The 27,500-nt window shown below is 42.3% G+C and overlaps 2 protein-coding genes and 1 long non-coding RNA gene across 6 annotated transcripts in view; all 3 read right to left on the bottom strand.

Moving 5' to 3' along the window:
* Window positions 1-3,341: 3,341 nt before the first annotated feature.
* On the bottom strand, window positions 3,342-17,905 carry LOC109876568 (CD9 antigen). Its single transcript, XM_031815245.1, has 9 exons — window positions 17,667-17,905; window positions 17,267-17,323; window positions 17,040-17,159; window positions 16,699-16,773; window positions 16,317-16,412; window positions 15,509-15,640; window positions 13,080-13,121; window positions 4,452-4,535; window positions 3,342-3,872 (listed from the first exon to the last, which is right to left on the bottom strand). Exons 1-9 carry the CDS (start codon window positions 17,724-17,726, stop codon window positions 3,705-3,707), a joined length of 834 nt encoding a protein of 277 aa, XP_031671105.1. The 5' UTR covers window positions 17,727-17,905; the 3' UTR covers window positions 3,342-3,704.
* A 4,076-nt stretch (window positions 17,906-21,981) lies between these two features.
* Window positions 21,982-23,108, bottom strand: LOC116360543 (uncharacterized). The gene is made up of 3 exons (XR_004207011.1): window positions 22,981-23,108; window positions 22,514-22,573; window positions 21,982-22,399 (listed from the first exon to the last, which is right to left on the bottom strand). It is a non-coding gene; the product is annotated as an uncharacterized LOC116360543 (long non-coding RNA).
* A 1,209-nt stretch (window positions 23,109-24,317) lies between these two features.
* The window catches only part of LOC109876570 (23 kDa integral membrane protein), an 8,212-nt gene continuing 5,029 nt past the window's right edge, over window positions 24,318-27,500 (bottom strand). For all 4 annotated transcript variants that reach the window (XM_031815249.1, XM_031815247.1, XM_031815246.1 and 1 more), the window contains 3 exons: window positions 25,964-26,038; window positions 25,645-25,728; window positions 24,318-24,987 (listed from right to left, as the gene is read on the bottom strand). In XM_031815249.1, coding sequence (XP_031671109.1) covers window positions 24,868-24,987; window positions 25,645-25,728; window positions 25,964-26,038 — 279 coding nt within the window. In that variant the 3' untranslated portion in view covers window positions 24,318-24,867. The remainder of the gene's footprint in view (window positions 24,988-25,644; window positions 25,729-25,963; window positions 26,039-27,500) is intronic.

Genomic DNA, 27,500 nt, shown 5'->3' on the forward strand with positions numbered 1-27,500 from the left:
GGAAGAGAAGAGAAGAGAGGAAGGAAGAGAGGAGAAGAGAGGAGGAAGAGAGGAGAAGAGAGGAGGAAGAGTGGTGGGAGAGAGGAGGAGGAGTGGTGGGAGAGAGGAGGGAATAGAGGAGAGAATAGAGGAGGAAGAGAGGAGGAAGAGAGCAGGAAGAGAGCAGGAAGAGAGCAGGAAGAGAGCAGGAAGAGAGGAGGAAGAGAGCAGGAAGAGAGGAGGAAGAGAGGAGGGAATAGAGGAGGAATAGAGGAGGGAATAGAGGAGGGAATAGACAAGGACGAGTGGAGGGAGAGAGGAGGAAGAGAGGAGGAAGAGAGCAGGAAGAGAGCAGGAAGAGAGGAGGAATAGAGGAGGGAATAGACAAGGAAGAGTGGTGGGAGAGAGGAGGAGCAGTTTTGGGAGAGAGAGGAAGAGAGGTGGGGGAGAGGAGGAGAGTTTTGGGAGAGAGAGGAAGAGAGGTGGAAGAGAGGAGGAATAGAGGTGTGAATAGAGGAGGAAGAGAGGAGGCAGAGAGGAGGAAGTAAGAAGAGAATAGAGGAGGAAGAGAGGAGGCAGAGAGGAGGAAGTAAGAAGAGAATAGAGGAGGAAGAGAGGAGGCAGAGAGGAGGAAGAGAGGAGGAAGAGAGGAGGAATAGAGGAGGACGAGAGGAGGAAGAGAGGAGGAATAGAGGAGGAATAGAGGAGGAAGAGAGGAGGAAGAGAGGTGGAAGAGAGGAGGAATAGAGGAGGAAGAGAGGAGGACGAGAGGAGGACGAGAGGAGGAAGAGAGGAGGACGAGAGGAGGAAGAGAGGAGGAAGAGAGGAGGAATAGAGGAGGAAGAGAGGAGGAATAGAGGAGGAAGAGAGGAGGAATAGAGGAGGAAGAGAGGAGGAATAGAGGAGGAAGAGAGGAGGAAGAGAGGAGGAATAGAGGAGGAAGAGAGGAGGAATAGAGGAGGAATAGAGGAGGAAGAGAGGAGGAATAGAGGAGGAATAGAGGAGGAAGAGAGGAGGAAGAGAGGAGGAATAGAGGAGGAAGAGAGGAGGAATAGAGGAGGAATAGGGGAGAGAATAGAGGAGGAAGAGAGGAGGAATAGAGGAGGAAGAGAGGAGGAATAGAGGAGGAATAGGGGAGAGAATAGAGGAGGAAGAGAGGAGGAATAGAGGAGGAAGAGAGGAGGAATAGAGGAGGAAGAGAGGAGGAATAGAGGTGGAAGAGAGGAGGAATAGAGGAGGAAGAGAGGAGGAATAGAGGAGGAAGAGAGGAGGAATAGAGGAGGAAGAGAGGAGGAATAGAGGAGGAAGAGAAGAGGAATAGAGGAGGAAGAGAGGAGGAATAGAGGAGGAAGAGAGGAGGAAGAGAGGAGGAAGAGAGGAGGAAGTGAGGAGGAATAGAGGAGGAAGAGAGGAGGAAGAGAGGAGGAATAGAGGAGGAAGAGAGGAGGAATAGGGGAGAGAATAGAGGAGGAAGAGAGGAGGAAGAGAGGAGGAATAGAGGAGGAAGAGAGGAGGAAGAGAGGAGGAATAGAGGAGGAAGAGAGGAGGAAGAGAGGAGGAATAGGGGAGGAATAGAGGAGGAATAGAGGTGGAAGAGAGGAGGAAGAGAGGAGGAATAGAGGAGGGAATAGAGGAGGAAGAGCGCACCAGGTGGTGCTAAAGGCTAGGTAAGTAGTGGGAAGGCATGTAAGGTCGGAGACGGGACTCTTTTACTTTCTTTGCTTTGGTTCCGTCCAGACCCCCTTTTCCCCACATTACCTGTGTTGAGGAAGAATAAATTCCCCTGTAAACTGTATTGTGTTTCTCTGCCTCTGTCGTCCTTCCACCTACGATCACATACTGTTTCACTCCACGGGGAGTTGAGATGTAGCAGGGTGTCGCGTTTCCCTCCTCCAAGGAGTTGAGATGTGGCAGGGTGTCGCGTTTCCCTCCTCCAAGGAGTTGAGATGTAGCAGGGTGTCGCGTTTCCCTCCTCCAAGGAGTTGAGATGTAGCAGGGTGTCGCGTTTCCCTCCTCCAAGGAGTTGAGATGTAGCAGGGTGTCGCGTTTCCCTCCTCCAAGGAGTTGAGATGTAGCAGGGTGTCGCGTTTCCCTCCTCCAAGGAGTTGAGATGTAGCAGGGTGTCGCGTTTCCCTCCTCCAAGGAGTTGAGATGTAGCAGGGTGTCGCGTTTCCCTCCTCCAAGGAGTTGAGATGTAGCAGGGTGTCGCGTTTCCCTCCTCCAAGGAGTTGAGATGTAGCAGGGTGTCGCGTTTCCCTCCTCCAAGGAGTTGAGATGTAGCAGGGTGTCGCGTTTCCCTCCTCCAAGAGCCGTATGTAACAACACCATTTTGTGTTGCTGTTTTGGTTCTGTACTCCATCACTTTGGATTTTAAAGGATACAAACTGTGAGGTTAAACTGTGAGGTTAAAGTGCAGCCTGCCAGCTTTCATTTGAGTGTCTTGTTGTCTATATCAGGTGAACTGTTAAGAAATTACAGCACTTTTTTTGTATAAATTCACTCATAGGTGTATTAAAGTAGTCAAAAGTGTAGTATTTGGTCCCATATTCATGGCGCATAATGATTACATCAAGCTTGTGGCTGCTGTTTGTTTTGGTTGTGTTTCAGATATTAGCGCCTCTGTAAGTTTCTCACTCATCCTTACTCACGATTCATTCAGGATTATTCATTAAAACAGACTTGATTTACAATAACAGTGACTCCAAACGACATAATTTATTGTGTCACAGGGGGGTCACTGCAGTGTCTCCAGTGCTGCTTGCATGGACGTTTAGTCTCTAGACGTTTGGTTTCTGACGACACGTTACTGTGGAAATACAATCTAGCAATTTAGCTGTGTACAATAAGACATGATTTCCAACGTAAACAACAAAGCTCATCTCAGAAAGCTGATTTACAAGCCATATTGAAGACAGAAGACAGAGCATATTGTCAGTGTGGGGTTGGAGCAGAGCTTCCTGATTACGTTGGTCTGCTTCCCAAACTGCACCCTATTCCCTATGTAGTGCACTATTTATGACCAGAGCCCTTATGGGGTAGTAGAGAAGAGGTTACCGTTTGGGACGCAGACATTCATTGTTGTTAGTGCATCTAGAGCAGAACGTCCCTATTACAGTGCTTCATAATGTCTCACTCTAAAGGTCACACTATGGTCACACTAAGGTCATACTAAGGACACACTAAGGACACACTAAGGTCACACGAAGGTCACTTCTTACTCTTCTAGCCTGAATGTAAAAGTTTTTTTTTTTAAAGCATGACTTTCGTTCTTAGTTAAAAGCTTGATACGTTACTAGTCTAAGTTGAGTTAAAATCATGACGTTTTGCTCCGTTTTAATGGACTGCATCAGAAGGACCAGAAAAGCTGTGGACAGACTCACCTTTGTTATGATTTAAGAAATAATAATGTTATACACAAATGAGATAAACAAAGCGTCATGTTTATAACTGTGAGCAGTGAGTTGTGATATTAGCGCCTCTGTAAGTTTCTCACTCATCCTTACTCACGATTCATTCAGGATTATTCATTAAAACAGACTTGATTTACAATAACAGTGACTCCAAAATGCATTCATTTATAACTGTGAGCAGTGAGTTGTGCCTTTTCGTTCCCGAACACTCATCTTCTTTATCTGGTTGCACCTCGTCTCACGTTGTTCAAGCACCTTCTACTCCTCGCCGCTTGCCAGGATGCCAACAAACTGAAACCCTGACCTCATCCCTGGTTATGGGTAGAAGGTCGTCGGTTCAACTCCCGCAACTCCCTCCACATGGCGAATTGCCTGGAATTGCGGTGTGAAACGATGTCCATCTTCTATAGGCTCAGGGACGTCAGTAGACTGCACCTTCTTGACCTGACGAATCATCACGCCGGATAACACTTGCCCAATACACTGTGGGAAGGATATTACAAAACTACATTACCCATAACGCAGTATGGCTGGAATTCAATCAAACATGGGAGGACGGGTAAATCAATGACAAAAGGAGTTAAATTGAGTTTGGTTGAATATTTGTTATTGTTTTCTTCCGTCAAAGGAGAGGAGGACCAAAATGCAGCGTGGTTATTTTTGATTCATCTTTAATAAAAGATAAACCCAAACAATACAAAACAAGAAACCGTAACGTGAAAACCTAAACAGCCTTATCTGGTGCAAACAAACACAGAGACAGGAACAATCACCCACCAAACACTCAAAGAATATGGCTGCCTAAATATGGTTCCCAATCAGAGACAATGATAAACCTGCCTCTGATTGAGAACCACTTCAGGCAACCATAGACTTTTCTAGATAACCCCACTATACCACAATCCCAATACCTACAAAAACCCCAAGACAAAACACACCACATAATAACCCCATGTCACACCCTGGCCTGACCAAAATAATAAAGAAACCACTAAATACTAAGACCAGGGCGTGACAGTTATGTATAATGTATTAGCAAAATGATTACATATGATTCCTTACAGCATACAAACCGAATCCAAGGAAGAATCCAAGTACGGACTTAAACGCAGAGTCGAAGTTCTCCAAGATGAGAGGACCACAGGGCTGAGAGGAGAGACACATACATTGATATTTACATTCATTGATCCATTAGATATTGATATTTACATTCATTGGTCCATTAGATATTGATATTTACATTCATTGGTCCATTAGATATTGGTATTTACATACATTGGTCCATTAGATATTGATATTTACATTCATTGGTCCATTAGATATTGGTATTTACATTCATTGGTCCATTAGATATTGATATTTACATTCATTGGTCCATTAGATATTGGTATTTACATTCATTGGTCCATTAGATATTGATATTTACATTCATTGGTCCATTAGATATTGGTATTTACATTCATTGGTCCATTAGATATTGGTATTTACATTCATTGGTCCATTAGATATTGGTATTTACATTCATTGGTCCATTAGATATTGATATTTACATTCATTGGTCCATTAGATATTGATATTTACATTCATTGGTCCATTAGATATTGATATTTACATTCATTGGTCCATTAGATATTGATATTTACATTCATTGGTCCATTAGATATTGATATTTACATTCATTGGTCCATTAGATATTGGTATTTACATTCATTGGTCCATTAGATATTGATATTTACATTCATTGGTCCATTAGATATTGATATTTACATTCATTGGTCCATTAGATATTGATATTTACATTCATTGGTCCATGACATATACAGTAAAAGGAGGGCTCTAGTCTAGAAGGATATCACTTTGTTTTGGTATAGACATTGCCACATTGCTTCCACCATTTAAAAGTAGTCAACTGGGTGGGGATTTTGATGGGTCAAGAGTGATACATTCATTGGTCTGCTGGGGCGGCAGCGTAGCCTAGTGGTTAGAGCGTTGGACTAGTAACCGGAAGGTTGCGAGTTCAAACCCCCGAGCTGACAAGGTACAAATCTGTCGTTCTGCCCCTGAACAGGCAGTTAACCCACTGTTCCCAGGCCGTCATTGAAAATAAGAATGTGTTCTTAACTGACTGGTTAAATAAAGGTTAAAAAATGATAAGAGAGCATTGCTTTCATCAAATTGTGTTGCATGTGGTTTGTAAAACAAAGACCAAGGTAATATCCAGGAGCCAAGACCAAGATGTATACCAGGACATTGGTCCCAATGGGTCTATGGGACCCATAGACTCAAGACCCAGTGTGAGTTGAGACAATGACAAGGTGGTTCTTTATGTGGTCTTGAGTGGTTGGAAGACCAAGATCAATCGATCAAGAGGTCATGGGCCCTCTCTTCAATTGTAAGAAACTCAAGTAGAGTTAGCTTGTGTACAGTAGACTAGGGTACAGTAGACTAGGGTACAGTACAGTAGAGGGTACAGTAGAGTAGAGTATAGTACAGTGCAGTAGACTAGAGTAGAGTATAGTACAGTAGAGTAGAGTACAGTAGAGTACAGTATAGTAGAGTATAGTACAGTGCAGTAGACTAGGGTACAGTAGAGTAGGGTACAGTAGAGTACAGTAGAGTACAGAAGAGTACAGTAGAGTACAGTAGAGTAGAGTACAGTAGAGTAGAGTGCTGTAGAGTACAGTAGAGTAGAGTAAAGTAGAGTAGAGTACAGTAAAGTAGAGTAGAGTAGAGTACAGTAGAGCACAGTACAGTACAGTAGAGTAGAATAGAGTACAGTAGAGTAGAGTACAGTAGAGTACAGAAGAGTACAGTAGAATACAGTAGAGTAGAGTGGAGTACAGTAGAGTAGAGTAGGGTACAGTAGAGTAGAGGAGGGTGCAGTAGGGTATAGTAGAGTAGGGTACAGTAGAATAGAGTAGAGTACAGTACAGTAGAGTAGAGTAGAGTAGAGTAGAGTAGAGTAGAGTGGAGTACAGTAGAGTAGAGTACAGTAGAGTAGAGTAGGGTACAGTAGGGTATAGTAGAGTAGGGTACAGTAGAATAGAGTAGAGTACAGTAGAGTAGAGTACAGTAGTGCACAGTAGAGTACAGTACAGTAGAGTACAGTAGAGTACAGTACAGTAGAGTAGAGTAGGGTACAGTAGAGTAGAGTCGAGTCGAGTACAGTAGAGTAGAGTAGGGTACAATAGAGTACAGTAGAGTAGAGTAGAGTACAGTACAGTACAGTAGAGTAGAGTAGAGTAGAGCACAGTAGAGTATAGTACAGTACAGTAGGGTACAGTATAGTACAGTATAGTACAGTAGAGTACAGTAGAGTAGAGTACAGTACAGTAGAGTATAGTACAGTACAGTACAGTAGGGTAGAGTAGAGTACAGTAGAGTAGAGTACAGTAGAGTAGAGTGCAGTAGAGTATAGTAGAGTACAGTACAGTAGAGTAGAGTACAGTAGAGTAGAGTACAGCAGAGTGGAGTAAAGTAGAGTACAGTAGAGTACAGTAGAATAGAGTACAGTAGGGTAGAGTATAGTACAGTAGAGTACAGTAGAGTAGAGTACAGTAGAGTAGAGTGCAGTAGAGTAAAGTAGAGTAAAGTAGAGTAGAGTACAGTAGAGTAGAGTAGAGTAAAGTAGAGTAAAGTAGAGTAGAGTACAGTAGAGTAGAGTACAGTAGAGTATAGTAGAGTAGAGTAGGGTACAGTAGAGTACAGTACAGTAGAGTACAGTATAGTAGAGTACAGTAGAGTACAGTATAGTACAGTAGAGTACAGTACAGTAGAGTACAGTAGGGTACAGTAGAGTACAGAAGAGTACAGTACAGTAGAGTACAGTAGAGTACAGTAGAGTAGAGTACAGTGGAGTACAGTAGAGTAGAGTAGAGTAGAGTAGAATACAGTAGAGTAGAGTAGAGTAGAGTACAGTAGAGTAGAGTAGAGTAGAGTACAGTAGAGTAGAGTAGAGTATAGTAGAGTAGCGTAGAGTACAGTACAGTAGAGTAGAGTACAGTAGAGTACAGTAGAGTGCAGTAGAGGACAATAGAGTACAGTAGAGTAGAGTAGAGTGCAGTAGAGTACAGTAGAGTAGAGTAGAGTACAGTAGAGTAGAGTACAGTACAGTACAGTAGGGTACAGTTGAGTAGGGTACAGTAGAGTAGGGTAGGGTGGTGTAGGGTTCAGTAGGGTAGAGTAGAGTAGAGTAGATTACAGTAGAGTAGAGTACAGTAGAGTAGAGTACAGTAGAGTGCAGTACAGTACAGTAGAGTACAGTAGAGTACAGTAAAGTAGAGTACAGTAAAGTAGAGTACAGTAAAGTAGGGTACAGTAGAGTAAGGTAGGGTGGTGTAGGGTTCAGTAGGGTAGAGTAGAGTAGAGTAGAGTAGAGTACAGTAGAGTACAGTAGAGTAGAGTACAGTAGAGTACAGTACAGTAGAGTACAGTAGAGTAGGGTTCAGTAGAGTAGGGTACAGTAGAGTAGGGTTCAGTAGAGTAGGGTTCAGTAGAGTAGGGTAGGGTGGTGTAGGGTTCAGTAGAGTACAGTAGAGTAGAGTACAGTACAGTAGAGTACAGTAGAGTACAGTAGAGTGCAGTAGAGTACAGTAGAGTAGAGTACAGTACAGTACAGTAGGGTAAAGTTGAGTAGGGTACAGTAGAGTACAGTAGAGTAGAGTACAGTAGAGTAGGGTACAGTAGAGTATTGTACAGTAGAGTAGGGCTCAGTAGGGTAGGGTTCAGTAGAGTAGGGTTCAGTAGAGTAGGGTACAGTAGAGTAGGGTTCAGTAGAGTAGGGTTCAGTAGAGTAGGGTAGGGTGGTGTAGGGTTCAGTAGAGTAGGGTTCAGTAGAGTACGGTTCAGTAGAGTAGGGTAGGGTGGTGTAGGGTTCAGTAGAGTAGGGTTCAGTAGAGTAGGGTTCAGTACAGTAGGGTACAGTAGAGTAGGGTGCAGTAGAGTAGGGTTCAGTAGAGTAGGGTACAGTAGAGTAGGGTACAGTAAAGTAGGGTACAGTAGAGTAGGGTTCAGTAGAGTAGGGTTCAGTGTAGTAGGGTACAGTAGGGTAGGGTGGTGTAGGGTTCAGTACAGTAGGGTACAGTAGAGTAGGGTACAGTAGAGTAGGATACAGTAAAGTAGGGTACAGTACAGTAGGGTACAGTAGAGTAGGGTACAGTAGAGTAGGGTACAGTAAAGTAGGGTACAGTACAGTAGGGTTCAGTAGAGTAGGGTTCAGTGTAGTAGGGTACAGTACAGTAGGGTTCAGTACAGTAGGGTACAGTAGAGTAGGGTACAGTAGAGTAGGGTACAGTAGAGTAGGGTACAGTAAAGTAGGGTACAGTAGAGTAGGGTTCAGTAGAGTAGGGTTCAGTGTAGTAGGGTACAGTAGGGTAGGGTGGTGTAGGGTTCAGTACAGTAGGGTACAGTAGGGTAGGGTTCAGTACAGTAGGCTACAGTAGGGTAGGGTTCAGTACAGTAGGCTACAGTAGGGTAGGGTGGTGTAGGGTTCAGTAGAGTAGGGTACAGTAGGGTAGGGTTCAGTAGGGTAGGGTGGTGTAGGGTTCAGTGTAGTAGGGTACAATAGGGTTCAGTAGAGTAGGGTTCAGTGTAGTAGGGTACAGTAGGGTAGGGTGGTGTAGGGTTCAGTACAGTAGGGTACAGTAGAGTAGGGTTCAGTACAGTAGGGTAGGGTGGTGTAGGGTTCAGTAGGGTAGAGTAGAGTAGATTACAGTAGAGTAGAGTACAGTAGAGTGCAGTACAGTACAGTAGAGTACAGTAGAGTACAGTAGAGTACAGTAAAGTAGAGTACAGTAAAGTAGAGTACAGTAAAGTAGGGTACAGTAGAGTAAGGTAGGGTGGTGTAGGGTTCAGTAGGGTAGAGTAGAGTAGAGTAGAGTACAGTAGAGTACAGCAGAGTAGAGTAAAGTACAGTAGAGTACAGTACAGTAGAGTGCAGTAGAGTACAGTAGAGTAGAGTAGAGTACAGTAGAGTAGAGTAGAGTACAGTACAGTACAGTAGGGTACAGTTGAGTAGGGTACAGTAGAGTACAGTAGAGTAGAGTAGAGTAGAGTAGGGTACAGTAGAGTAGGGCTCAGTAGGGTAGGGTTCAGTAGAGTAGGGTACAGTAGAGTAGGGTTCAGTAGAGTAGGGTTCAGTAGAGTAGGGTAGGGTGGTGTAGGGTTCAGTAGAGTAGGGTAGGGTGGTGTAGGGTTCAGTAGGGTAGAGTAGAGTAGAGTAGAGTACAGTAGAGTACAGTAGAGTAGAGTAAAGTACAGTAGAGTACAGTACAGTAGAGTACAGTAGAGTGCAGTAGAGTAGAGTACAGTACAGTAGAGTAGAGTACAGTAGAGTACCGTAGAGTGCAGTAGAGTACAGTAGAGTAGAGTACAGTAGAGTACAGTACAGTACAGTACAGTAGGGTAAAGTTGAGTAGGGTACAGTAGAGTACAGTAGAGTAGAGTACAGTAGAGTAAAGTTGAGTAGGGTACAGTAGAGTACAGTAGAGTAGAGTACAGTAGAGTAGGGTACAGTAGAGTATTGTACAGTAGAGTAGGGCTCAGTAGGGTAGGGTTCAGTAGAGTAGGGTTCAGTAGAGTAGGATACAGTAGAGTAGGGTTCAGTAGAGTAGGGTTCAGTAGAGTAGGGTAGGGTGGTGTAGGGTTCAGTAGAGTAGGGTTCAGTAGAGTAGGGTTAAGTAGAGTAGGGTAGGGTGGTGTAGGGTTCAGTAGAGTAGGGTTCAGTAGAGTAGGGTTCAGTACAGTAGGGTACAGTAGAGTAGGGTACAGTAGAGTAGGGTTCAGTAGAGTAGGGTACAGTAGAGTAGGGTACAGTAGAGTAGGGTTCAGTAGAGTAGGGTACAGTAAAGTAGGGTACAGTAGAGTAGGGTTCAGTAGAGTAGGGTTCAGTGTAGTAGGGTACAGTAGGGTAGGGTGGTGTAGGGTTCAGTACAGTAGGGTACAGTAGAGTAGGGTACAGTAGAGTAGGGTACAGTAGAGTAGGGTACAGTAAAGTAGGGTACAGTAGAGTAGGGTACAGTAAAGTAGGGTACAGTACAGTAGGGTTCAGTAGAGTAGGGTTCAGTGTAGTAGGGTACAGTAGAGTAGGGTACAGTAGAGTAGGGTACAGTAAAGTAGGGTACAGTAGAGTAGGGTTCAGTAGAGTAGGGTTCAGTGTAGTAGGGTACAGTAGGGTAGGGTGGTGTAGGGTTCAGTACAGTAGGGTACAGTAGGGTAGGGTTCAGTACAGTAGGCTACAGTAGGGTAGGGTTCAGTACAGTAGGCTACAGTAGGGTAGGGTGGTGTAGGGTTCAGTAGAGTAGGGTACAGTAGGGTAGGGTTCAGTAGGGTAGGGTGGTGTAGGGTTCAGTGTAGTAGGGTACAGTAGGGTTCAGTAGAGTAGGGTACAGTAGGGTAGGGTTCAGTAGGGTAGGGTGGTGTAGGGTTCAGTAGAGTAGGGTTCAGTGTAGTAGGGTACAGGAGGGTAGGGTTCAGTACAGTAGGGTTCAGTACAGTAGGGTACAGTAGGGTAGGGTGGTGTAGGGTTCAGTAGAGTAGGGTACAGTAGGGTAGGGTTCAGTACAGTAGGGTACAGTAGGGTAGGGTGGTGTAGGGTTCAGTAGGGTAGGGTACAGTAGGGTAGGGTACAGTAGGGTAGGGTTCAGTACAGTAGGGTTCAGTAGGGTAGGGTTCAGTAGGGTAGGGTTCAGTACAGTAGGGTACAGTAGGGTAGATTTCAGTACAGTAGGGTTCAGTAGGGTAGGGTACAGTAGGGTAGGGTTCAGTAGGGTAGGGTTCAGTACAGTAGGGTTCAGTAGGGTAGGGTGGTGTAGGGTTCAGTACAGTAGAGAATGATTCCTCTAAATGTAGCGTGTTTTAGAAGTAATATACAGTGCATTCGGAAAGTATTCAAAGAAAAAATTGATTCAATTGTTATTTTGTCTCATCAATCTACACACATTACAACATAACGACATCGCAAAAAAAAGTTTTTAGAAATGTTAGCAAATTTATATAAAAAAATAAACCCCCGAAATATCACTTTTACATAAGTATTCAGACCCTTTACTGAAGACTTTATTGAAGAACCTTTGGCAGTGATTACAGCCTCGAGTCTTCTTGGGTAAGACTTGGTACACCTGTATTTGGGGAGTTCCTCTCATTCTTCTCTGAAGATCCTCTCATGCTCTGTGGAGAGCATTGCTGCACAGCTATTTTCAGGTTTCTCCAAAGATGTTCAATCGGGTTCAATTCCAATCTCTGGCTGGGCCACTCAAGGACATTCAGAGACTTGTCCCAAAGCCACTCCTGCGTTGTCTTGACTGTGTGCTGAGGGCCATTGTCCTGTTGGAAGGTGAACCTTCGCCCCAGTCTGAGGTCCTGAGCGCCCTGGAGAAGGTTTTCATCAAGAATCTCGCTGTGCCTTGCTCCGTTCATCTTTCCCTCGATCCTGACTAATCTCTCAGACTCTATCTCTGAAAAACATCCCCACAGCATGATGCTCTCACCATCATGCTTCACCGTAGGAATAGTGCCAGTTTTCATCAAGATGTGACACTTGGCATTCAGGCCAAAGAGTTTAATCTTGGTTTCATCAGACCAGATAATCTTGTTTCTCATGGTCTGAGAATCCTTTAACTTCCAGGAGGACAACCATCTCTGCAGCACTCCTCCAAGCAGGCTGACATATGCCTTTTACTGAGGAGTGGCTTCCGTCTGGCCATTGTACCATAATGGCCTGATTGGTGGAGTGCTGCAGAGATGGTTGTCCTTCTGGAAGGTTCTCCCATCTCCACAGAGGAACTCTGGAGCTCTGTCACCTCCCTGACCAAGGCCCTTCTCCCCAAGTTGCTCAGTAATGCCGGCTAGGAAGAGTCTTGGTGGTTTCAAACCTCTTCCATTTAAGAATGATATAGTCCACTGTGTTCTTCGGGGCTTCAATGCTGCAGAAATATTTTGCTACCCCTCCCCAGATATGTGCCTCGACACAATCCTGAGCTCTACGGACAATTCCTTTGACATCATGGCTTGGTTTTTTCTCTGACATGCACTGTCAACTGTGGGACCTTAAATAGACAGGTGTGTGCCTTTCCAAATCATGACCAATCAGTTGAAATTACCGCAGATGGACTCCAATCAAGTTGAAGAAACATCTCAAGGATGATCAATGGGCTCCTGAGTGGTGCAGCGGTCTAAGGCACTGCATCTCAGTGCTAGAAGTGTCACTACAGACCCTGGTTTGATTCCAGGCTGTATCACAACCGGCTGTGATTGGGAGCCCATAGGGCGGGCGGTGCACAATTGGCCCAACGTCGTACTGGTTTGAGTTTGGCCGTGGTAGGCTGTCATTGTAAATAAGAATTTGTTCTTAAACTGACTTGCCTTGTTAAAAAAAGGTTAAATTAAAAAAATGGAAACAGGATGCACCTGAGCTCAATATCGAGTCTCATAGCGAAGGATCTGAATGCTTATGTAAATAAGGTATTTCTGTTGGTTTTATTTTTAATACATTTGCCAAAATTTCTACAAACCTGTTTTCACTTTGTCATTATGGGGTATTGTGTGTAGATTAACGAGTAAATTGTTATTTTTTATTTAAATCCATTTTAAAATAAGGCTTTAATGTAACATAACGTGGAAAAAAGGGAAAGGTTCTGAATACTCCCGAATGCGTTGCATGGTGGTGTTTTGGCTGACAATAAGAAGCATTACCTCTCTGTAGATCCACATCATTTCAGATTTGTCAGATCTTCCCTGAAGTAACAATGAACGCAAGGAAAAGAAAGTTTCAAAATAACATTATTGGATTCAAATGTCTTTGACATACAGTAGCAGTCAATAGTGTGGACACACCGACTCATTCCAGGGTTTCTCTTTATTTGTACCATTTTCTACATTGTAGAATAATAGTGAAGACATCACAACTATGAAATAACACATATGGAATCATGTAGTAACCAAAATAGTGTTAAACAAATCTAAATATATTTGAGAGATTCTTCAAAGTAGACACCCTTTGCCTTGATGACAGCTTTGCACACTCTTTGCATTCCCTTGACCAACTTCATGAGGTAGTCACCTGGGAATACATTTCAATTAACAGGTGCCTTGATAAAAGATCATTTGTGGAATGTCTTTCCTTCTTAATGCTTTGAGCCAATCAGTCGTGTTGTGACAAGGTAGGGGTGGTATAGAGAAGATTGTCCTATTTGGTAAAAGACCAAGTCCATATTATGCTCAATTAAGCAAAGAGAAACGACAGCCCATCAATAGTTTAAGACATGAAGGTCAGTCAACCCGGAAAATGTCAAGAAATTTTTTCATGCGCAGTCGCAAAAACCATCAAGAGCTATGATGAAACTGGCTCTCATGAGGACCGCCACAGGAAAAGAAGACCCAGAGTTACCTCTGCTGCAGAGGATAAGTTCAGTAGAGTTACCAGTCTCAGAAACTGCAGCCCAAATAAATGTTTCACAATGTTCTAGTAACAGACACATATCAACTGTTCAGAGGAAACTGTGTGAATCAGGCCTTCATGGTCGAATTGCTGCAAAGAAACCACTACTAAAGGACACCAATAATAAGAAGAGATTTGCTTGGGCCAAGAAACACGAGCAATGGACAATAGACTGGTGGAAATCTGTCCTTTGGTCTGAGTTCAAATTTGAGATTTTTGGCTCCAACCGCTGTGTCTGTGAGATGCAGAGTAGGTGAATGGATGATATCGGCATGTGTAGTTCCCACCGTGAAGCATGGAGGAGGTGGTGTGATGGTTTGGGGGGTGCTTTGCTGGTGACACTGTTGGTGATTTATTTAGAACTCAAAGCACACTTAACCAGCATGGCTACCACAACATTCTGCAGCGATACGCCATCCCATCTGGTTTCCGCTTGTTATTCAACAGGACAATGACCCAAAACACCTCCAGGCTGTGTAAGGGATATTTAACCAAGAAGGAGAGTGATAGAGTGCGGCATCAGATGACCTGGCCTCCACTATCACCCAACCTCAACCCAATTGAGATGGTTTGGGATGAGTTTGTGTTAGGAATTTTATGAATAATGACTAAACAATATCTACATTTAAATAGAACTATAACTAATTAAACTCTACCCTGTTTTACAATATCTGATTAATAATGGTAGGCCCTAAGAAAGAGGTTACGTAGCATGGATAAGGGGTCAATGGAAATGATAACCATTGTGGAAGGATGTATTGTGTATGTCTAAAGTAAGCAAAGAAGATCATTAACCTATGCTTGAACCGACTCAACTATAACTCTGTGGCGATCAAATAAGACAGCGAGAGCCTCTCCAGGTTTTCCGTATCTGGAACTGTCTGCTAAGTAGTGATACACTATGGTGAGACTTCTGGAGTTAATCCAGATATAGTGTGTGTCATGTGTGTGCGCTAGAAGGTTGGAATGAACTTTTGAACCTGCTTTGTCCTGGTCGAGAGGAGGAGATTCATTTTATAACCTATGACGTCATATTTGATATATAAACTGTTGTACAGGGTTCTATGAGCAGCGCGCTCCGAGAATAAATACTATTGGCTAATTTTGATAGACTGGTGTCTGTCTATTTCATGCAAATAAGGATCTTACAAATTCTTAGAAACAGACAGAATCATTTTAATTGAATTGGTTAATGAACACATATAGGAATTGTTCAATTCCTTTGACAGTTGGACAGCAGAGTGAAGGACAACCAGCCAACAAGTGCTCAGCATATGTGGGAACTCCTTCAAGACTTTTGCAAAAGCATTCCAAGTGAAGCTGGTTGAGAGAATGCCAAGAGTGTGTAAAGCTGTCATCAAGGCAACGGGTGGCTGCTTTGAAGAATCTAAAATCTATTTAGATTTGTTGAACACTTTTTTTGGTTACTACATGATTCCATATGTGTTATTTCATAGTCTTTATGTCTTCACAATGTAGAAAATAGTAAAAATAAAGAAAAACCCTTGAATGAGTAGGTGTGTCCAAACTTTTGACTTGTAAATTGTAAATTGTTTTTATTATATGTAGCATTCCTCGTAATTGAATTAGTTGGTTGCCGGGAGTTATTCCTGCTCAAATCACAGTTAGGATTAAAAACTCCTAGCGCCATTTAAAACAGCTGACGTTTGTTTTTTTTACTTACCCAGTTGCCGCCATCTTTAGTCATTTGAACCTCCATACATTGGGATGGGTCTGACTTGAAACTAGAACATTGACAGGTCTCTGGAATATTGCTTTCCCAGTCTCTGTAACTCATTATTCCACAACACTTACCCTGCAACAGCAAACACAGTTGTCAGTGAACACGAGGTGAGAAACAATGAACACAAGGTGAGAAACAGTGAACACAAGGTTAGAAACGGTGAACACAAGGTTAGAAACAGTGAACACAAGATGAACACGAGGTTAGAGACAGTGAACACAAGATGAACACGAGGTGAGAAACAGTGAGAAATGTACATTGCTAGTCTTACAAATTGATCATGACAGATTAAGACTTCTTTATGAATTAGGTTGCAAAATTCAGGTAATTTTTTTTTAAATTCACAGGTTTTCCAGAAATCCTGTCTGGAAGATTCCCAGATTACCAAGGGAATGTAACAGTATAACTTTAATCCGTCCCCTCGCCACTACCCGGGCGCGAACCAGGGACCCTCTGCACACAGACAACAGTCACCCACGAAGCATCGTTACCCATCGCTCCACAAAAGCCACAGCCCTTGCAGAGCCGCGGGGAACCACTACTTCAAAGTCTCAGAGCAGGTGATGTCACCGATTGAAACGCTATTTAGCGCTCACCACCGCTAACTAAGCTAGCCGTTTCACATCCGTTACACATGGAATCCAGAATCCTGCATCCAGGATTTATGGAAAACCTGGGAATTTTTGAAATTTTGCCACGTATTTATGAATATGAATAATTGTGGACAATATGTAGACTTCCACAGTACTTGTACTTGTAGAGCCATGATAGTTTGTCGCTGCTCTGCATCAGCCATCATTTCTGATGTAATTGCAGGGAGGTTTTCTTTAATCAGTTGCATGGCCTTAAATAACAAGGGAAAAAAATACAAATTTTGAGAGGATTCATCAATTTAAGATGCTTTTATATTTAATTTAAAGTGTTAATTAAGCCACAAAGTAAATGTACAAAATATAAACTGTGAAATAATAATAAATAATAGCAATAGCTTGTGTCTAGAGAACTTTCAAACCCTTCTGTATAACAGCTTAGTTTAAGATAAACAGTGTTAGTGATATATCGGCATAAAATCAATGCATTTTTTTAAAGAATAATGCAATAGACTTTTAAATATCTAAAGAAAAGTTTACCTCAGGCATTGAACGAGCCACTTTACATCCCAAAATAAGAAAAAGGATTGATCCAAAGCCTATTATTCCAAGGAACTGAAAACAAAATACACATTTTCGGGCAAAAACAAACAATTAGTAAATCATAAACAATCACACAGTTTTGTTTAATACATTTCTTTAAAATGTTATTATATATATTTTTGAATTACATTTTAAAAAATGTTACCATGCAACCATATCATTGTCTCTTGCAGGAAAAGTTAGATTTTGTATTATATAAACACTATGGTCAAGAAAGGCTAATAATGTGATGTTTTTAAAACTGTTTTGTATTGAGTCAATGAGATTCAAGTATTCACCAATCTCAGTATCACAATGTTCTCTCGGTATGCACCATATGCTCCAAGTAGAGAGAGCAGCACAGAAACAACTGCAGTCGATATAATCCATGTCAAGCCAATTGACTCTCCTTGGTCATGCTGGAAAACAGGATCACAAGCATTGTCATTGGGGGGGGGAGGGGGGGGGGGTGAGACTTAAATTGTACAGTTGTTGTTTGTGTTGTTAATTAGTTGGATAATTTCACCTCTGTATTATGTGGTGCTGCGATCATTCCCAAAACCAATAGGACACACCCTGCAATCTGAAACACCATGAAAACCGGGTCATTCCCAAAACCAATAGGACACACCCTGCAATCTAAAACACCATGAAAACCGGGTCATTCCCAAAACCAATAGGACACACCCTGCAATCTAAAACACCATGAAAACCGGGTCACAATTTACAAATCAATATATTAATACATCAAGAAAAGTTAGAAACATACACAATGAAAGTAGTCAAACAACAGAACTAATTTATAATAAATAAAAAATAAAGAGGTTAAAAGACACACAGGCAGAAAAATGTATGAATAAACCAACAACAGGTACAGTTAATGAACAATAAAATGTAGGAGGTTATCTCATCTTAATATTGCTTACCCCTAACAACATGTTGAATCCAAAGAACAGCTGTTTCAGACATCTGTTGACCTGTGCCATTGTGAACAGAATCAAAGAGCAAAACAAGCTGTTAAAAATGATGTTGGGCACACAGAGTATCTACTTGGTTGCTTATCTAGACCCTTATTCTCAAATCAGACTGTTTCAACGGCACGCACTGCTTTAATTATACCACTGCTTGTGGGGAGGGCGGTCTTTCATCTGCGTATCTACCGTAAATGACGTTAAAACAGGCAGGTTTTCTGACAGGAACGTCCTGTCACGGTCGTTTACATGATGTTTAGCAGAGCATGACCGGATTTGGTCAAGATGGTTGTCGATGGGGAAAGTGACAAACTCGTCGTCCCTTGTTGGTACGTTTTCTCTAAATCTAAATCGTAAAAACATTTAGCTATCTTCAAGACAGTTTATTCAGTAGCTGAATAGATCTTCACTACATGACCATGAAAGTGACAAACTGACACATATCCATATATGTCATAAATAACTTTATGTCAAAGGAAGTGCTGTACTGCACTTGTACTGCACTGAATGGTTCTCCGCAGCTAGCTTGGCAGCCATGACATGCTAAGCTAAAATGATCAGGCGTTTCTAAGGGAACCAGCTCTCATATAAAGGGGGACGGAAACACTAGGATTTAGAACGCCTGATAACCGGAACTGTAAATCGCCGTATTGGCATTGTTGCGTCAGTGGCAGGGGAGAGCATTGTGGAACTCCCCAAAATGGCTGAATTTACAGAGTAGCTCCAAGTCTGAGAATGAGTTTATTCCAGAGACAGAAATAATTGTTAGTTAGGGAGCCAATAAACCAACTGAAACCGTTCATGTTTGAGCCGATCGTTGCCCCAGATCAGAGTTTGTTCTCTTAGCAGTAACAACAGGCCTGAAACACCTCAGCTAGAGGGTCGGCCTAGGCAAACACACACTGGTGTGAGTGGGGATGCTGCCAGGTAATGGCTAGAGTATGAGTGCGTGTGTTGTAGAGAGATTGTCGCGATTCAGCACAAAATCGCAGCGGACGGTGGCTGTATTGCTGTACATCCAGTCAGCGGTTCCTGTCAGTCTGTCTGGCGATGTATTTATTGGACGTGTCAATAATCTTTATGAAGGACTTCCTGGCCGAAGCGGTTACTCGACCAGTCAGCAGCCGATATGCCAGCTAAATAATTGGTGAAATGTTGCTTGATTATAAATTGTTTAAAGTTAATATCAGTAGTGGGTAGGTGTTCAATATATTGTAATTAAACAGGCAGGGAGCAGGTCTCGAACCCTCGACCTTCTAGCCCGAAGTCCAGCGCGCTATCGACAGTGTTTATAAACCCAGGGTCGTTACACTATATAAGTATCCTATAACGCGGTTTATTATCAGGGCTGTTTGGCACGTTGGTAACACATTTACCATTAGATTAGACGACAAGAGTTTGAATCGCAGACAGCATCATGATTCATGAAATCTCATTCTCACCAATGATGGGGCATGCTCCTTATAAATACATTGTGATTTAGTTTCGGTATCAGACTAACTTTTCTTATGATTTTGTTTGACGAGCAAAGTTTATCGCCAGTTCACCATATCTGCCTGCACAAGGTAGAATTGGACAAGATGCACGGCGGCTCATCCCTGCGTGTGCTGTTTCTTCCAGAATGCGCGCATACACAGACGAAAAGGCACTGTATACAATTCATTTCGTAACTCGAGCCTACGACATAGACCTAATGTCTGCGCCTTGTGTAAAACATTGTATTAGTTAGCTTGTCCACTATAACAACAGGTTCACACGTAACCAGATTAACTTGCTTTGAAGATAATACTACTTTCAGTGCGCACTATCCCGGTGTCCCTGTCTTTAGAGTATTGACTTCAACAAGCGTTGGCTGGCATTATTGAAAGGAATGGTAACTACACTCGGCAACTGGTTGGCAGAGTCAACGTAGACTTTAATAATATACCATTTAGCAGACACCTTTATCCAAAACTAACCGGGTTATATGGTAGTGGAAACAGATCATAGAAACAGGATAACAATGTTGATATCATGGATGGTCAGTCCTTGCATCTATAACTCTGTCTATGAATTTGAGAGTGGTTACATTTCTCCAGCCACAATCCCTCAGCTTTTTACCGAAAGAGGAGCAGGGAGACACTGTGTTGTTGTATCTACTGCCGATTGCCACTTTAAGAAGTTAAGATGCAGATGAAATACACACACCAACATATGTTACAGATGCTATATAAAAATCCATCACTCAGACAGTTAGTGAATACACAGTATCCAGCACAGCAAACAATCAATCAATCAATCAAATGTATTTTACAAAAGCCCTTTTTTACATCAAAATATTACCCACAGTGGTTATAGAGGGTGAAACAGTTCAACACCACAGTGGTTATAGAGGGTGCAACAGTTCAACACCACAGTGGTTATAGAGGGTGCAACAGTTCAACACCACAGTGGTTATAGAGGGTGCAACAGTTCAACGCCACAGTGGTTATAGAGGGTGCAACAGTTCAACACCACAGTGGTTATAGAGGGTGCAACAGTTCAACACCACAGGAGCAAATGTCAGTTGTATTTTCATAGCTGAGCATTCATAGGTTGAGAGAGAGAGAGTTGAAACAGTAGGACCGGGACAAGGTAGCACCTCCATTATAACAGTAGGACAAGGTAACACATCCATTATAACAGTAGGACCGGGACAAGGTAACACATCCATAATAACAGTAGGACAAGGTAACACATCCATTATAACAGTAGGACAAGGTAACACATCCATTATAACAGTGGGACAAGGTAACACATCCATTATAACAGTAGGACAAGGTAACACATCCATTAAAACAGTAGGACTGGGACAAGGTAACACATCCATTATAACAGTAGGACTGGGACAAGGTAACACATCCATTATAACAGTAGGACAAGGTAACACATCCATTATAACAGTAAGACAAGGTAACACATCCATTAAAACAGTAGGACAAGGTAACACATCCATTAAAACAGCAGGACAAGGTAACACATCCATTATAACAGTAGGACAAGGTAACATCCATTATAACAGTAGGACAAGGTAACACATCCAATATAACAGTAGGGCCGGGACACATCCATCAAAACAGTAGGACAAGGTAACACATCCATTATAACAGTAGGACTGGGACAAGGTAACAGATCCATTAAAACAGTAGGACAAGGTAACACATCCATTAAAACAGTAGAACAAGGTAACACATCCATTAAAACAGTAGGACAAGGTAACACATCCATTATAACAGTAGGACTGGGACAAGGTAACACATCCATTATAACAGTAGGACTGGGACAAGGTAACACATCCATTATAACAGTAGGACTGGGACACATCCATTATAACAGTAGGACAAGGTAACACATCCATTATAACAGTAGGACTGGGACAAGGTAACACATCCATTATAACAGTAGGACTGGGACAAGGTAACACATCCATTATAACAGTAGGACAAGGTAACACATCCATTAAAACAGTAGGACTGGGACAAGGTAACACATCCATTATAACAGTAGGACTGGGACAAGGTAACACATCCATTATAACAGTAGGACAAGGTAACACATCCATTATAACAGTAAGACAAGGTAACACATCCATTAAAACAGTAGGACAAGGTAACACATCCATTAAAACAGTAGGACAAGGTAACACATCCATTATAACAGTAGGACAAGGTAACATCCATTATAACAGTAGGACAAGGTAACACATCCATTATAACAGTAGGGCCGGGACACATCCATTAAAACAGTAGGACAAGGTAACACATCCATAATAACAGTAGGACTGGGACAAGGTAACAGATCCATTAAAACAGTAGGACAAGGTAACACATCCATTAAAACAGTAGGACAAGGTAACACATCCATTAAAACAGTAGGACAAGGTCACACATCCATTATAACAGTAGGACTGGGACAAGGTAACACATCCATTATAACAGTAGGACTGGGACAAGGTAACACATCCATTATAACAGTAGGACTGGGACAAGGTAACACATCCATTATAACAGTAGGACTGGGACACATCCATTATAACAGTAGGACAAGGTAACACATCCATTATAACAGTAGGACAAGGTAACACATCCATTATAACAGTAGGACTGGGACAAGGTAACACATCCATTATAACAGTAGGACAAGGTAACACATCCATTATAACAGTAGGACAAGGTAACACATCCATTATAACAGTAGGACAAGGTAACACATCCATTAAAACAATAGGACTGGGACAAGGTAACACATCCATTATAACAGTAGGACAAGGTAACACATCCATTATAACAGTAGGACAAGGTAACACATCCATTAAAACAGTTTTTTTTTTTTAATCTGTGGAAAAACAATTCCACTCTGATTCCCTTTAAGGATGGGTGTATCTTTTAATTCGCTGTTGAATGGCCTGCTCCTTCTCCATTTTTCGGGAACACTATCCCGCACCCCCAAAGTGATAGATAGTATATCTTGTCTCGCACTGAGATGATTGTAATTCTGAGCTGTCAGGTTCATTCAGCGAGTGATCTCACTCTCCGTCAGCTCCATCTATGGCGGATATGGGCGGGGCCCCGAGCTCTTTAGTGATGGTCCCGATGAACCTCTTCTCTACCGCAGCACAGCAACACTGGCTCCTAGGGGTCCGTTTGGCATGCTGTACAAACCATTCTTTCCTGTTGGTAGAAAACAATTAAGGCATCTATTAGGCTATAGTTATATTCAAGAATCACTGCATATACTTGAAATAAACAATAGTCTTAGAAATAACATGGATTTGCATGTACCACCTCTGCTTCCTGCACATTCTCCTCCAGGATGAAAACATTTTCAGAGATGAAGATGTCATCCTGAAAACAAATAAATGTTTTGTTAATACAATTGAACCCAAATATATCAGTTGGCATTTAACAAGCTACCTGTCTTGTATGCCTTGTCAACACACACACAAACACACACACACACACACACACAACACAATACAGGGACATTTATTTTTCAGCAAACATTAGTTATGTCAATTTCAGTCTAGCTAAATGAGGTGGATCTAACAAAACACTACAAATCCAAATCTTCAACAAAATGTATTTCAGTACTATTTGAGGTGGAAGCTACGCAACGTTACAGTAACTCACGTTACCTAATATGGGTACACGTATAAACTGTGTTGCAATTTTAGTTGCAGTTGAGTTGCTTTGCTAACGTTATTTGCTGAGGGGTGTTACACAAAACACTTCAGACGCAATTAACTTATTACCTTAATCTAGAGTTGTAACAAAGTTGTCCAGTGTCTAACGCTAGCCTAGTCAACAACAGTCATGACCGGTTGACGTTACCTCTCTTCGATTCACTCTCCGCGCAAAATCTCATTCAGACAATCTGCTGGTTCCTGCCAGCAAACATTAGTTATGTCAATTTCAGTCTAGCTAAATGAGGTGGATCTAACAAAACACTACAAATCCAAATCTTCAACAAAATGTATTTCAGTACTATTTGAGGTGGAAGCTACGCAACGTTACAGTAACTCACGTTACCTAATATGGGTACACGTATAAACTGTGTTGCAATTTTAGTTGCAGTTGAGTTGCTTTGCTAACGTTATTTGCTGAGGGGTGTTACACAAAACACTTCAGACGCAATTAACTTATTACCTTAATCTAGAGTTGTAACAAAGTTGTCCAGTGTCTAACGCTAGCCTAGTCAACAACAGTCATGACCGGTTGACGTTACCTCTCTTCGATTCACTCTCCGCGCAAAATCTCATTCAGACAATCTGCTGGTTCCTGCCAGTGACGCATTGGCGTCAGTCGTTTCTATGGCAATGTAAAATGTCGCAAATAAACCTTGTCGAAGATCAAAATACTAAATATAAATACGTTTTTATGTTAAAATCACTTTTTTTTTGTACTAGTGGATTGAATATATCTCTTTGCTTAGATTTCCTTCCCAATGTGTTTCCATTCGCCTGCGTATCTTCTTATATGGGCTCTCTTTGAGGTTATGTTCATAAAATCATATTGTTCAATCATAACTGCCACTTTCCACTTACTACATTGGCCATAGCAACTGTTAGCAATTGGATATGTAGACGGACGAGTCGGTCAAGGATCGATTCAGACAAGGTGGTAAATTGTATGACAAGCTACAGTTTATTCAGAGTGAAGATATCTAGAACAGCGTAATTACGGCTCTCCCGCTGGTTCGTACGGAAGCGCAGACGAAGAAGAGACCGATACAATCAGTACACCACTTATATATAGAACAGAAAGTAGGTTGATTCTGGAAGATCGGATCTTTGGATTGGTTCAGCTGGGGTGTAGTCTGTAGTCTTCCGCCATTGGCTCAGTTGTCTGTCCGTCATCGTAGAATCCTCTTCGGGCATTCAACGTTCAGCTACAACGGAGATCATGTGTGTGTGCGCTGGTTTTGGCCATTAGTGTAATGCGGGAGCTATCCTGTAGGGGACCCCACAGGCTCAACTCTGAGTTGTAGCCCCCCCTTAACAATAGTTTGGTCACCTACATGAGAAATAGCATTTCTCTACACAACATAGCACCTCTCTGGAAATTATTCTGACACAATTACAACGAGCAGTAATGATTTAAATCATATCATTTTATTAACTCTGAGCTGGTTGTTTACTGACATGATGCTTGTTGTTGTGAGGATGACAAACCTTTCACCATGTTGGACAGATATTCATAATGGCTTGTTCATTCACCATTGTCATACCACACTTATACACTCATTATTAACATGCAGTTTCATTATTTTTTTATGCACTTTAACAACAAGGTACAATAGTTAGATCTGAGGGGAACAATTGGCATGTATCATGTGCAGGAAATCAAACGAAACCCAGACTTTAACCAAACTGTACAGCAGGGAAGAGGTGGGATGAGAGCCACACCATGTGTTTAATTTTTTTCATTTGAGTTCAGGCACTGGAACGTTTCAGGCACTGGAATTTAGCCGTGTGTTTGTTTTTCATTTGAGTTCAGGCACTGGAATTTAGCCGTGTGTTGATTTTCACTGTAGCTAGTGTTCCAAACAAAATACCAGCAGGAGGATAACAGTTTGGTATATATGAATCAAGTTCTCGTCCTCGTGCAGAGCAGGGTTATCTGTGGTGTTGACGCTGAGGTCAGGTGACAGCTAGAGGACTGAGTTGGTACTTGACTCTGTCGAGGCTGTCGTTGAGCGGTGGCTCTGTGGACCGAATCTGGAGGGCCAGCACTACCAGAGACATCACTATGGCAGCAATCTGGAATACAGTGGAACAGATCAAGTTTCAAGGTTCCAGTTTGTTTACAATGTATAGCACGTTGGAAATGTTATTCACTTTCACATTATTTTGATTTTACCTTTGTTTTAACAGTAAAAAAAAAGCTATAACAAAACATGATATAATATATAGAAATGTGCACAGAATAATGTGTTTTTTTATCCACTCATATCCACATCAACGAGTCCACATTGTGGTATTGAACCATAGTTGTACTAAATGCTACACTTGTCTTGCATCTAAAGACACAACACCTGGGGAAGTAATAGTAGCTTCACAATAAAACATGAATCAACATTAAACATTAAAACAATAACAGTAGCTTCACAATAAAACATGAATCAACATTACACATTAAAACAATAACAGTAGCTGCACAATAAAACATGAATCAACATTACACATTAAAACAATAACAGTAGCTGCACAATAAAACATGAATCAACATTACACATTAAAACAATAACAGTAGCTGCACAATAAAACATGAATCAACATTACACATTAAAACAATAACAGTAGCTGCACAATAAAACATGAATCAACATTAAACATTAAAACAATAACAGTAGCTGCACAATAAAACATGAATCAACATGAATTAAACATGAAAACAATACAAGTCAGTGGTCATACCATAATGGTGACAAATGTAGAGATGAATCCGATCATGATCTGAATCAGGAAGTTCATGTGTCTCTTCAGGATGGGACCACAAGGCTGGAAAAGATAGAGATGGCATTGTAACAGCCATATAATTAGATATTAGAACTCATTATATATTACATTTACATATTAAATAATTGAATAGTATCTCTGTGGTAACAGATCTCTTAATTTTTTAGTGATTTATTTTGTAACTTTGGAGTCAGTTGAGCCCAATGCTAGCTAGCTTTCACTCAAAATTGTGGCATCAAAATAAAAAATGAACAACATTTAAATAAGACTGCTTTACCTTGCTGTACACCCAGCGCTCCTGGGACACTGAAGTTGTAGTTTGTCCGTGTGTGTTATTGCGCTGACAGTCTAGCTTCAGAAAAACACAGAGAAACAGGATCGAACTCCTTTATAGGTCACCACAAGCCTCTGTAACATTTCAAGTCTGTTTAAAGCTTCTATCCTTAGTTGCTACATCCAGTTTTGGACTTGTACATGTATTATATATACCCACTGACATCAGGGCAGCAGGTAGCCTAGTGGTTAGAGACAGGTAGCCTAGTGGTTAGAGACAGGGAGCCTAGTGGTTAGAGGCAGGTAGCCTAGTGGTTAGAGACAGGGAGCCTAGTGATTAGAGGAAGGTAGCCTAGTGGTTAGAGGCAGGTAGCCTAGTGGTTAGAGGCAGGTTGCCTAGTGGTTAGAGGCAGGGTAGCCTAGTGGTTAGAGGCAGGTAGCCTAGTGGTTAGAGACAGGTAGCCTAGTGGTTAGAGACAGGGAGCCTAGTGATTAGAGGAAGGTAGCCTAGTGGTTAGAGACAGGGAGCCTAGTGATTAGAGGCAGGTAGCCTAGTGGTTAGAGGCAGGGTAGCCTAGTGGTTAGAAGCAGGTAGCCTAGTGGTTAGAGACAGGTAGCCTAGTGGTTAGAGACAGGGAGCCTAGTGATTAGAGGCAGGTAGCCTAGTGGTTAGAGACAGGTAGCCTAGTGGTTAGAGGCAGGGTAGCCTAGTGGTTAGAGGCAGGTAGCCTAGTGGTTAGAAGCAGGTAGCCTAGTGGTTAGAGGCAGGTAGCCTAGTGGTTAGAGGCAGGTAGCCTAGTGGTTAGAGGCAGGTAGCCTAGTGGTTAGAGGTAGGTAGCCTAGTGGTTAGAGGAAGGTAGCCTAGTGGTTAGAAGCAGGTAGCCTAGTGGTTAGAGGCAGGTAGCCTAGTGGTTAGAGGAAGGTAGCCTAGTGGTTAGAGGCAGGTAGCCTACTGGTTGGAGGCAGGGTAGCCTACTGGTTAGAGGCAGGTAGCCTAGTGGTTAGAGGCAGGTAGCCTAGTGGTTAGAGGCTGGTAGCCTAGTGGTTAGAGACAGGTAGCCTAGTGGTTAGAGGCAGGTAGCCTAGTGGTTAGAGGCAAGTAGCCTAGTGGTTAGAGGCAGGTAGCCTCGTGGTTAGAGGCAGGGTAGCCTAGTGGTTAGAGGCAGGTAGCCTAGTGGTTAGAGACAGGTAGCCTAGTGGTTAGAGGCAGGGTAGCCTAGTGGTTAGAGGCAGGTAGCCTAGTGGTTAGAGGCAGGTAGCCTAGTGGTTAGAGGCAGGTGGCCTAGTGGTTAGAGGCAGGTGGCCTAGTGGTTAGAGGCAGGTTGCCTAGTGGTTAGAGGCAGGTTGCCTAGTGGTTAGAGGCAGGTAGCCTAGTGGTTAGAGGCAGGTAGCCTAGTGGTTAGAGGCAGGTATTCTAGTGGTTAGAGGCAGGTATTCTAGTGGTTAGAGGCAGGGTAGCCTAGTGGTTAGAGGCAGGTAGCCTAGTGGTTAGAGGCAGGTAGCCTAGTGGTTAGAGCGTTGGGCCAGAAACTGAAAGGTTG

Source organism: Oncorhynchus kisutch, unplaced genomic scaffold, assembly GCF_002021735.2.
Source record: "Oncorhynchus kisutch isolate 150728-3 unplaced genomic scaffold, Okis_V2 Okis09a-Okis19a_hom, whole genome shotgun sequence".
NCBI classification, from domain to species: Eukaryota; Metazoa; Chordata; class Actinopteri; order Salmoniformes; family Salmonidae; genus Oncorhynchus; species Oncorhynchus kisutch.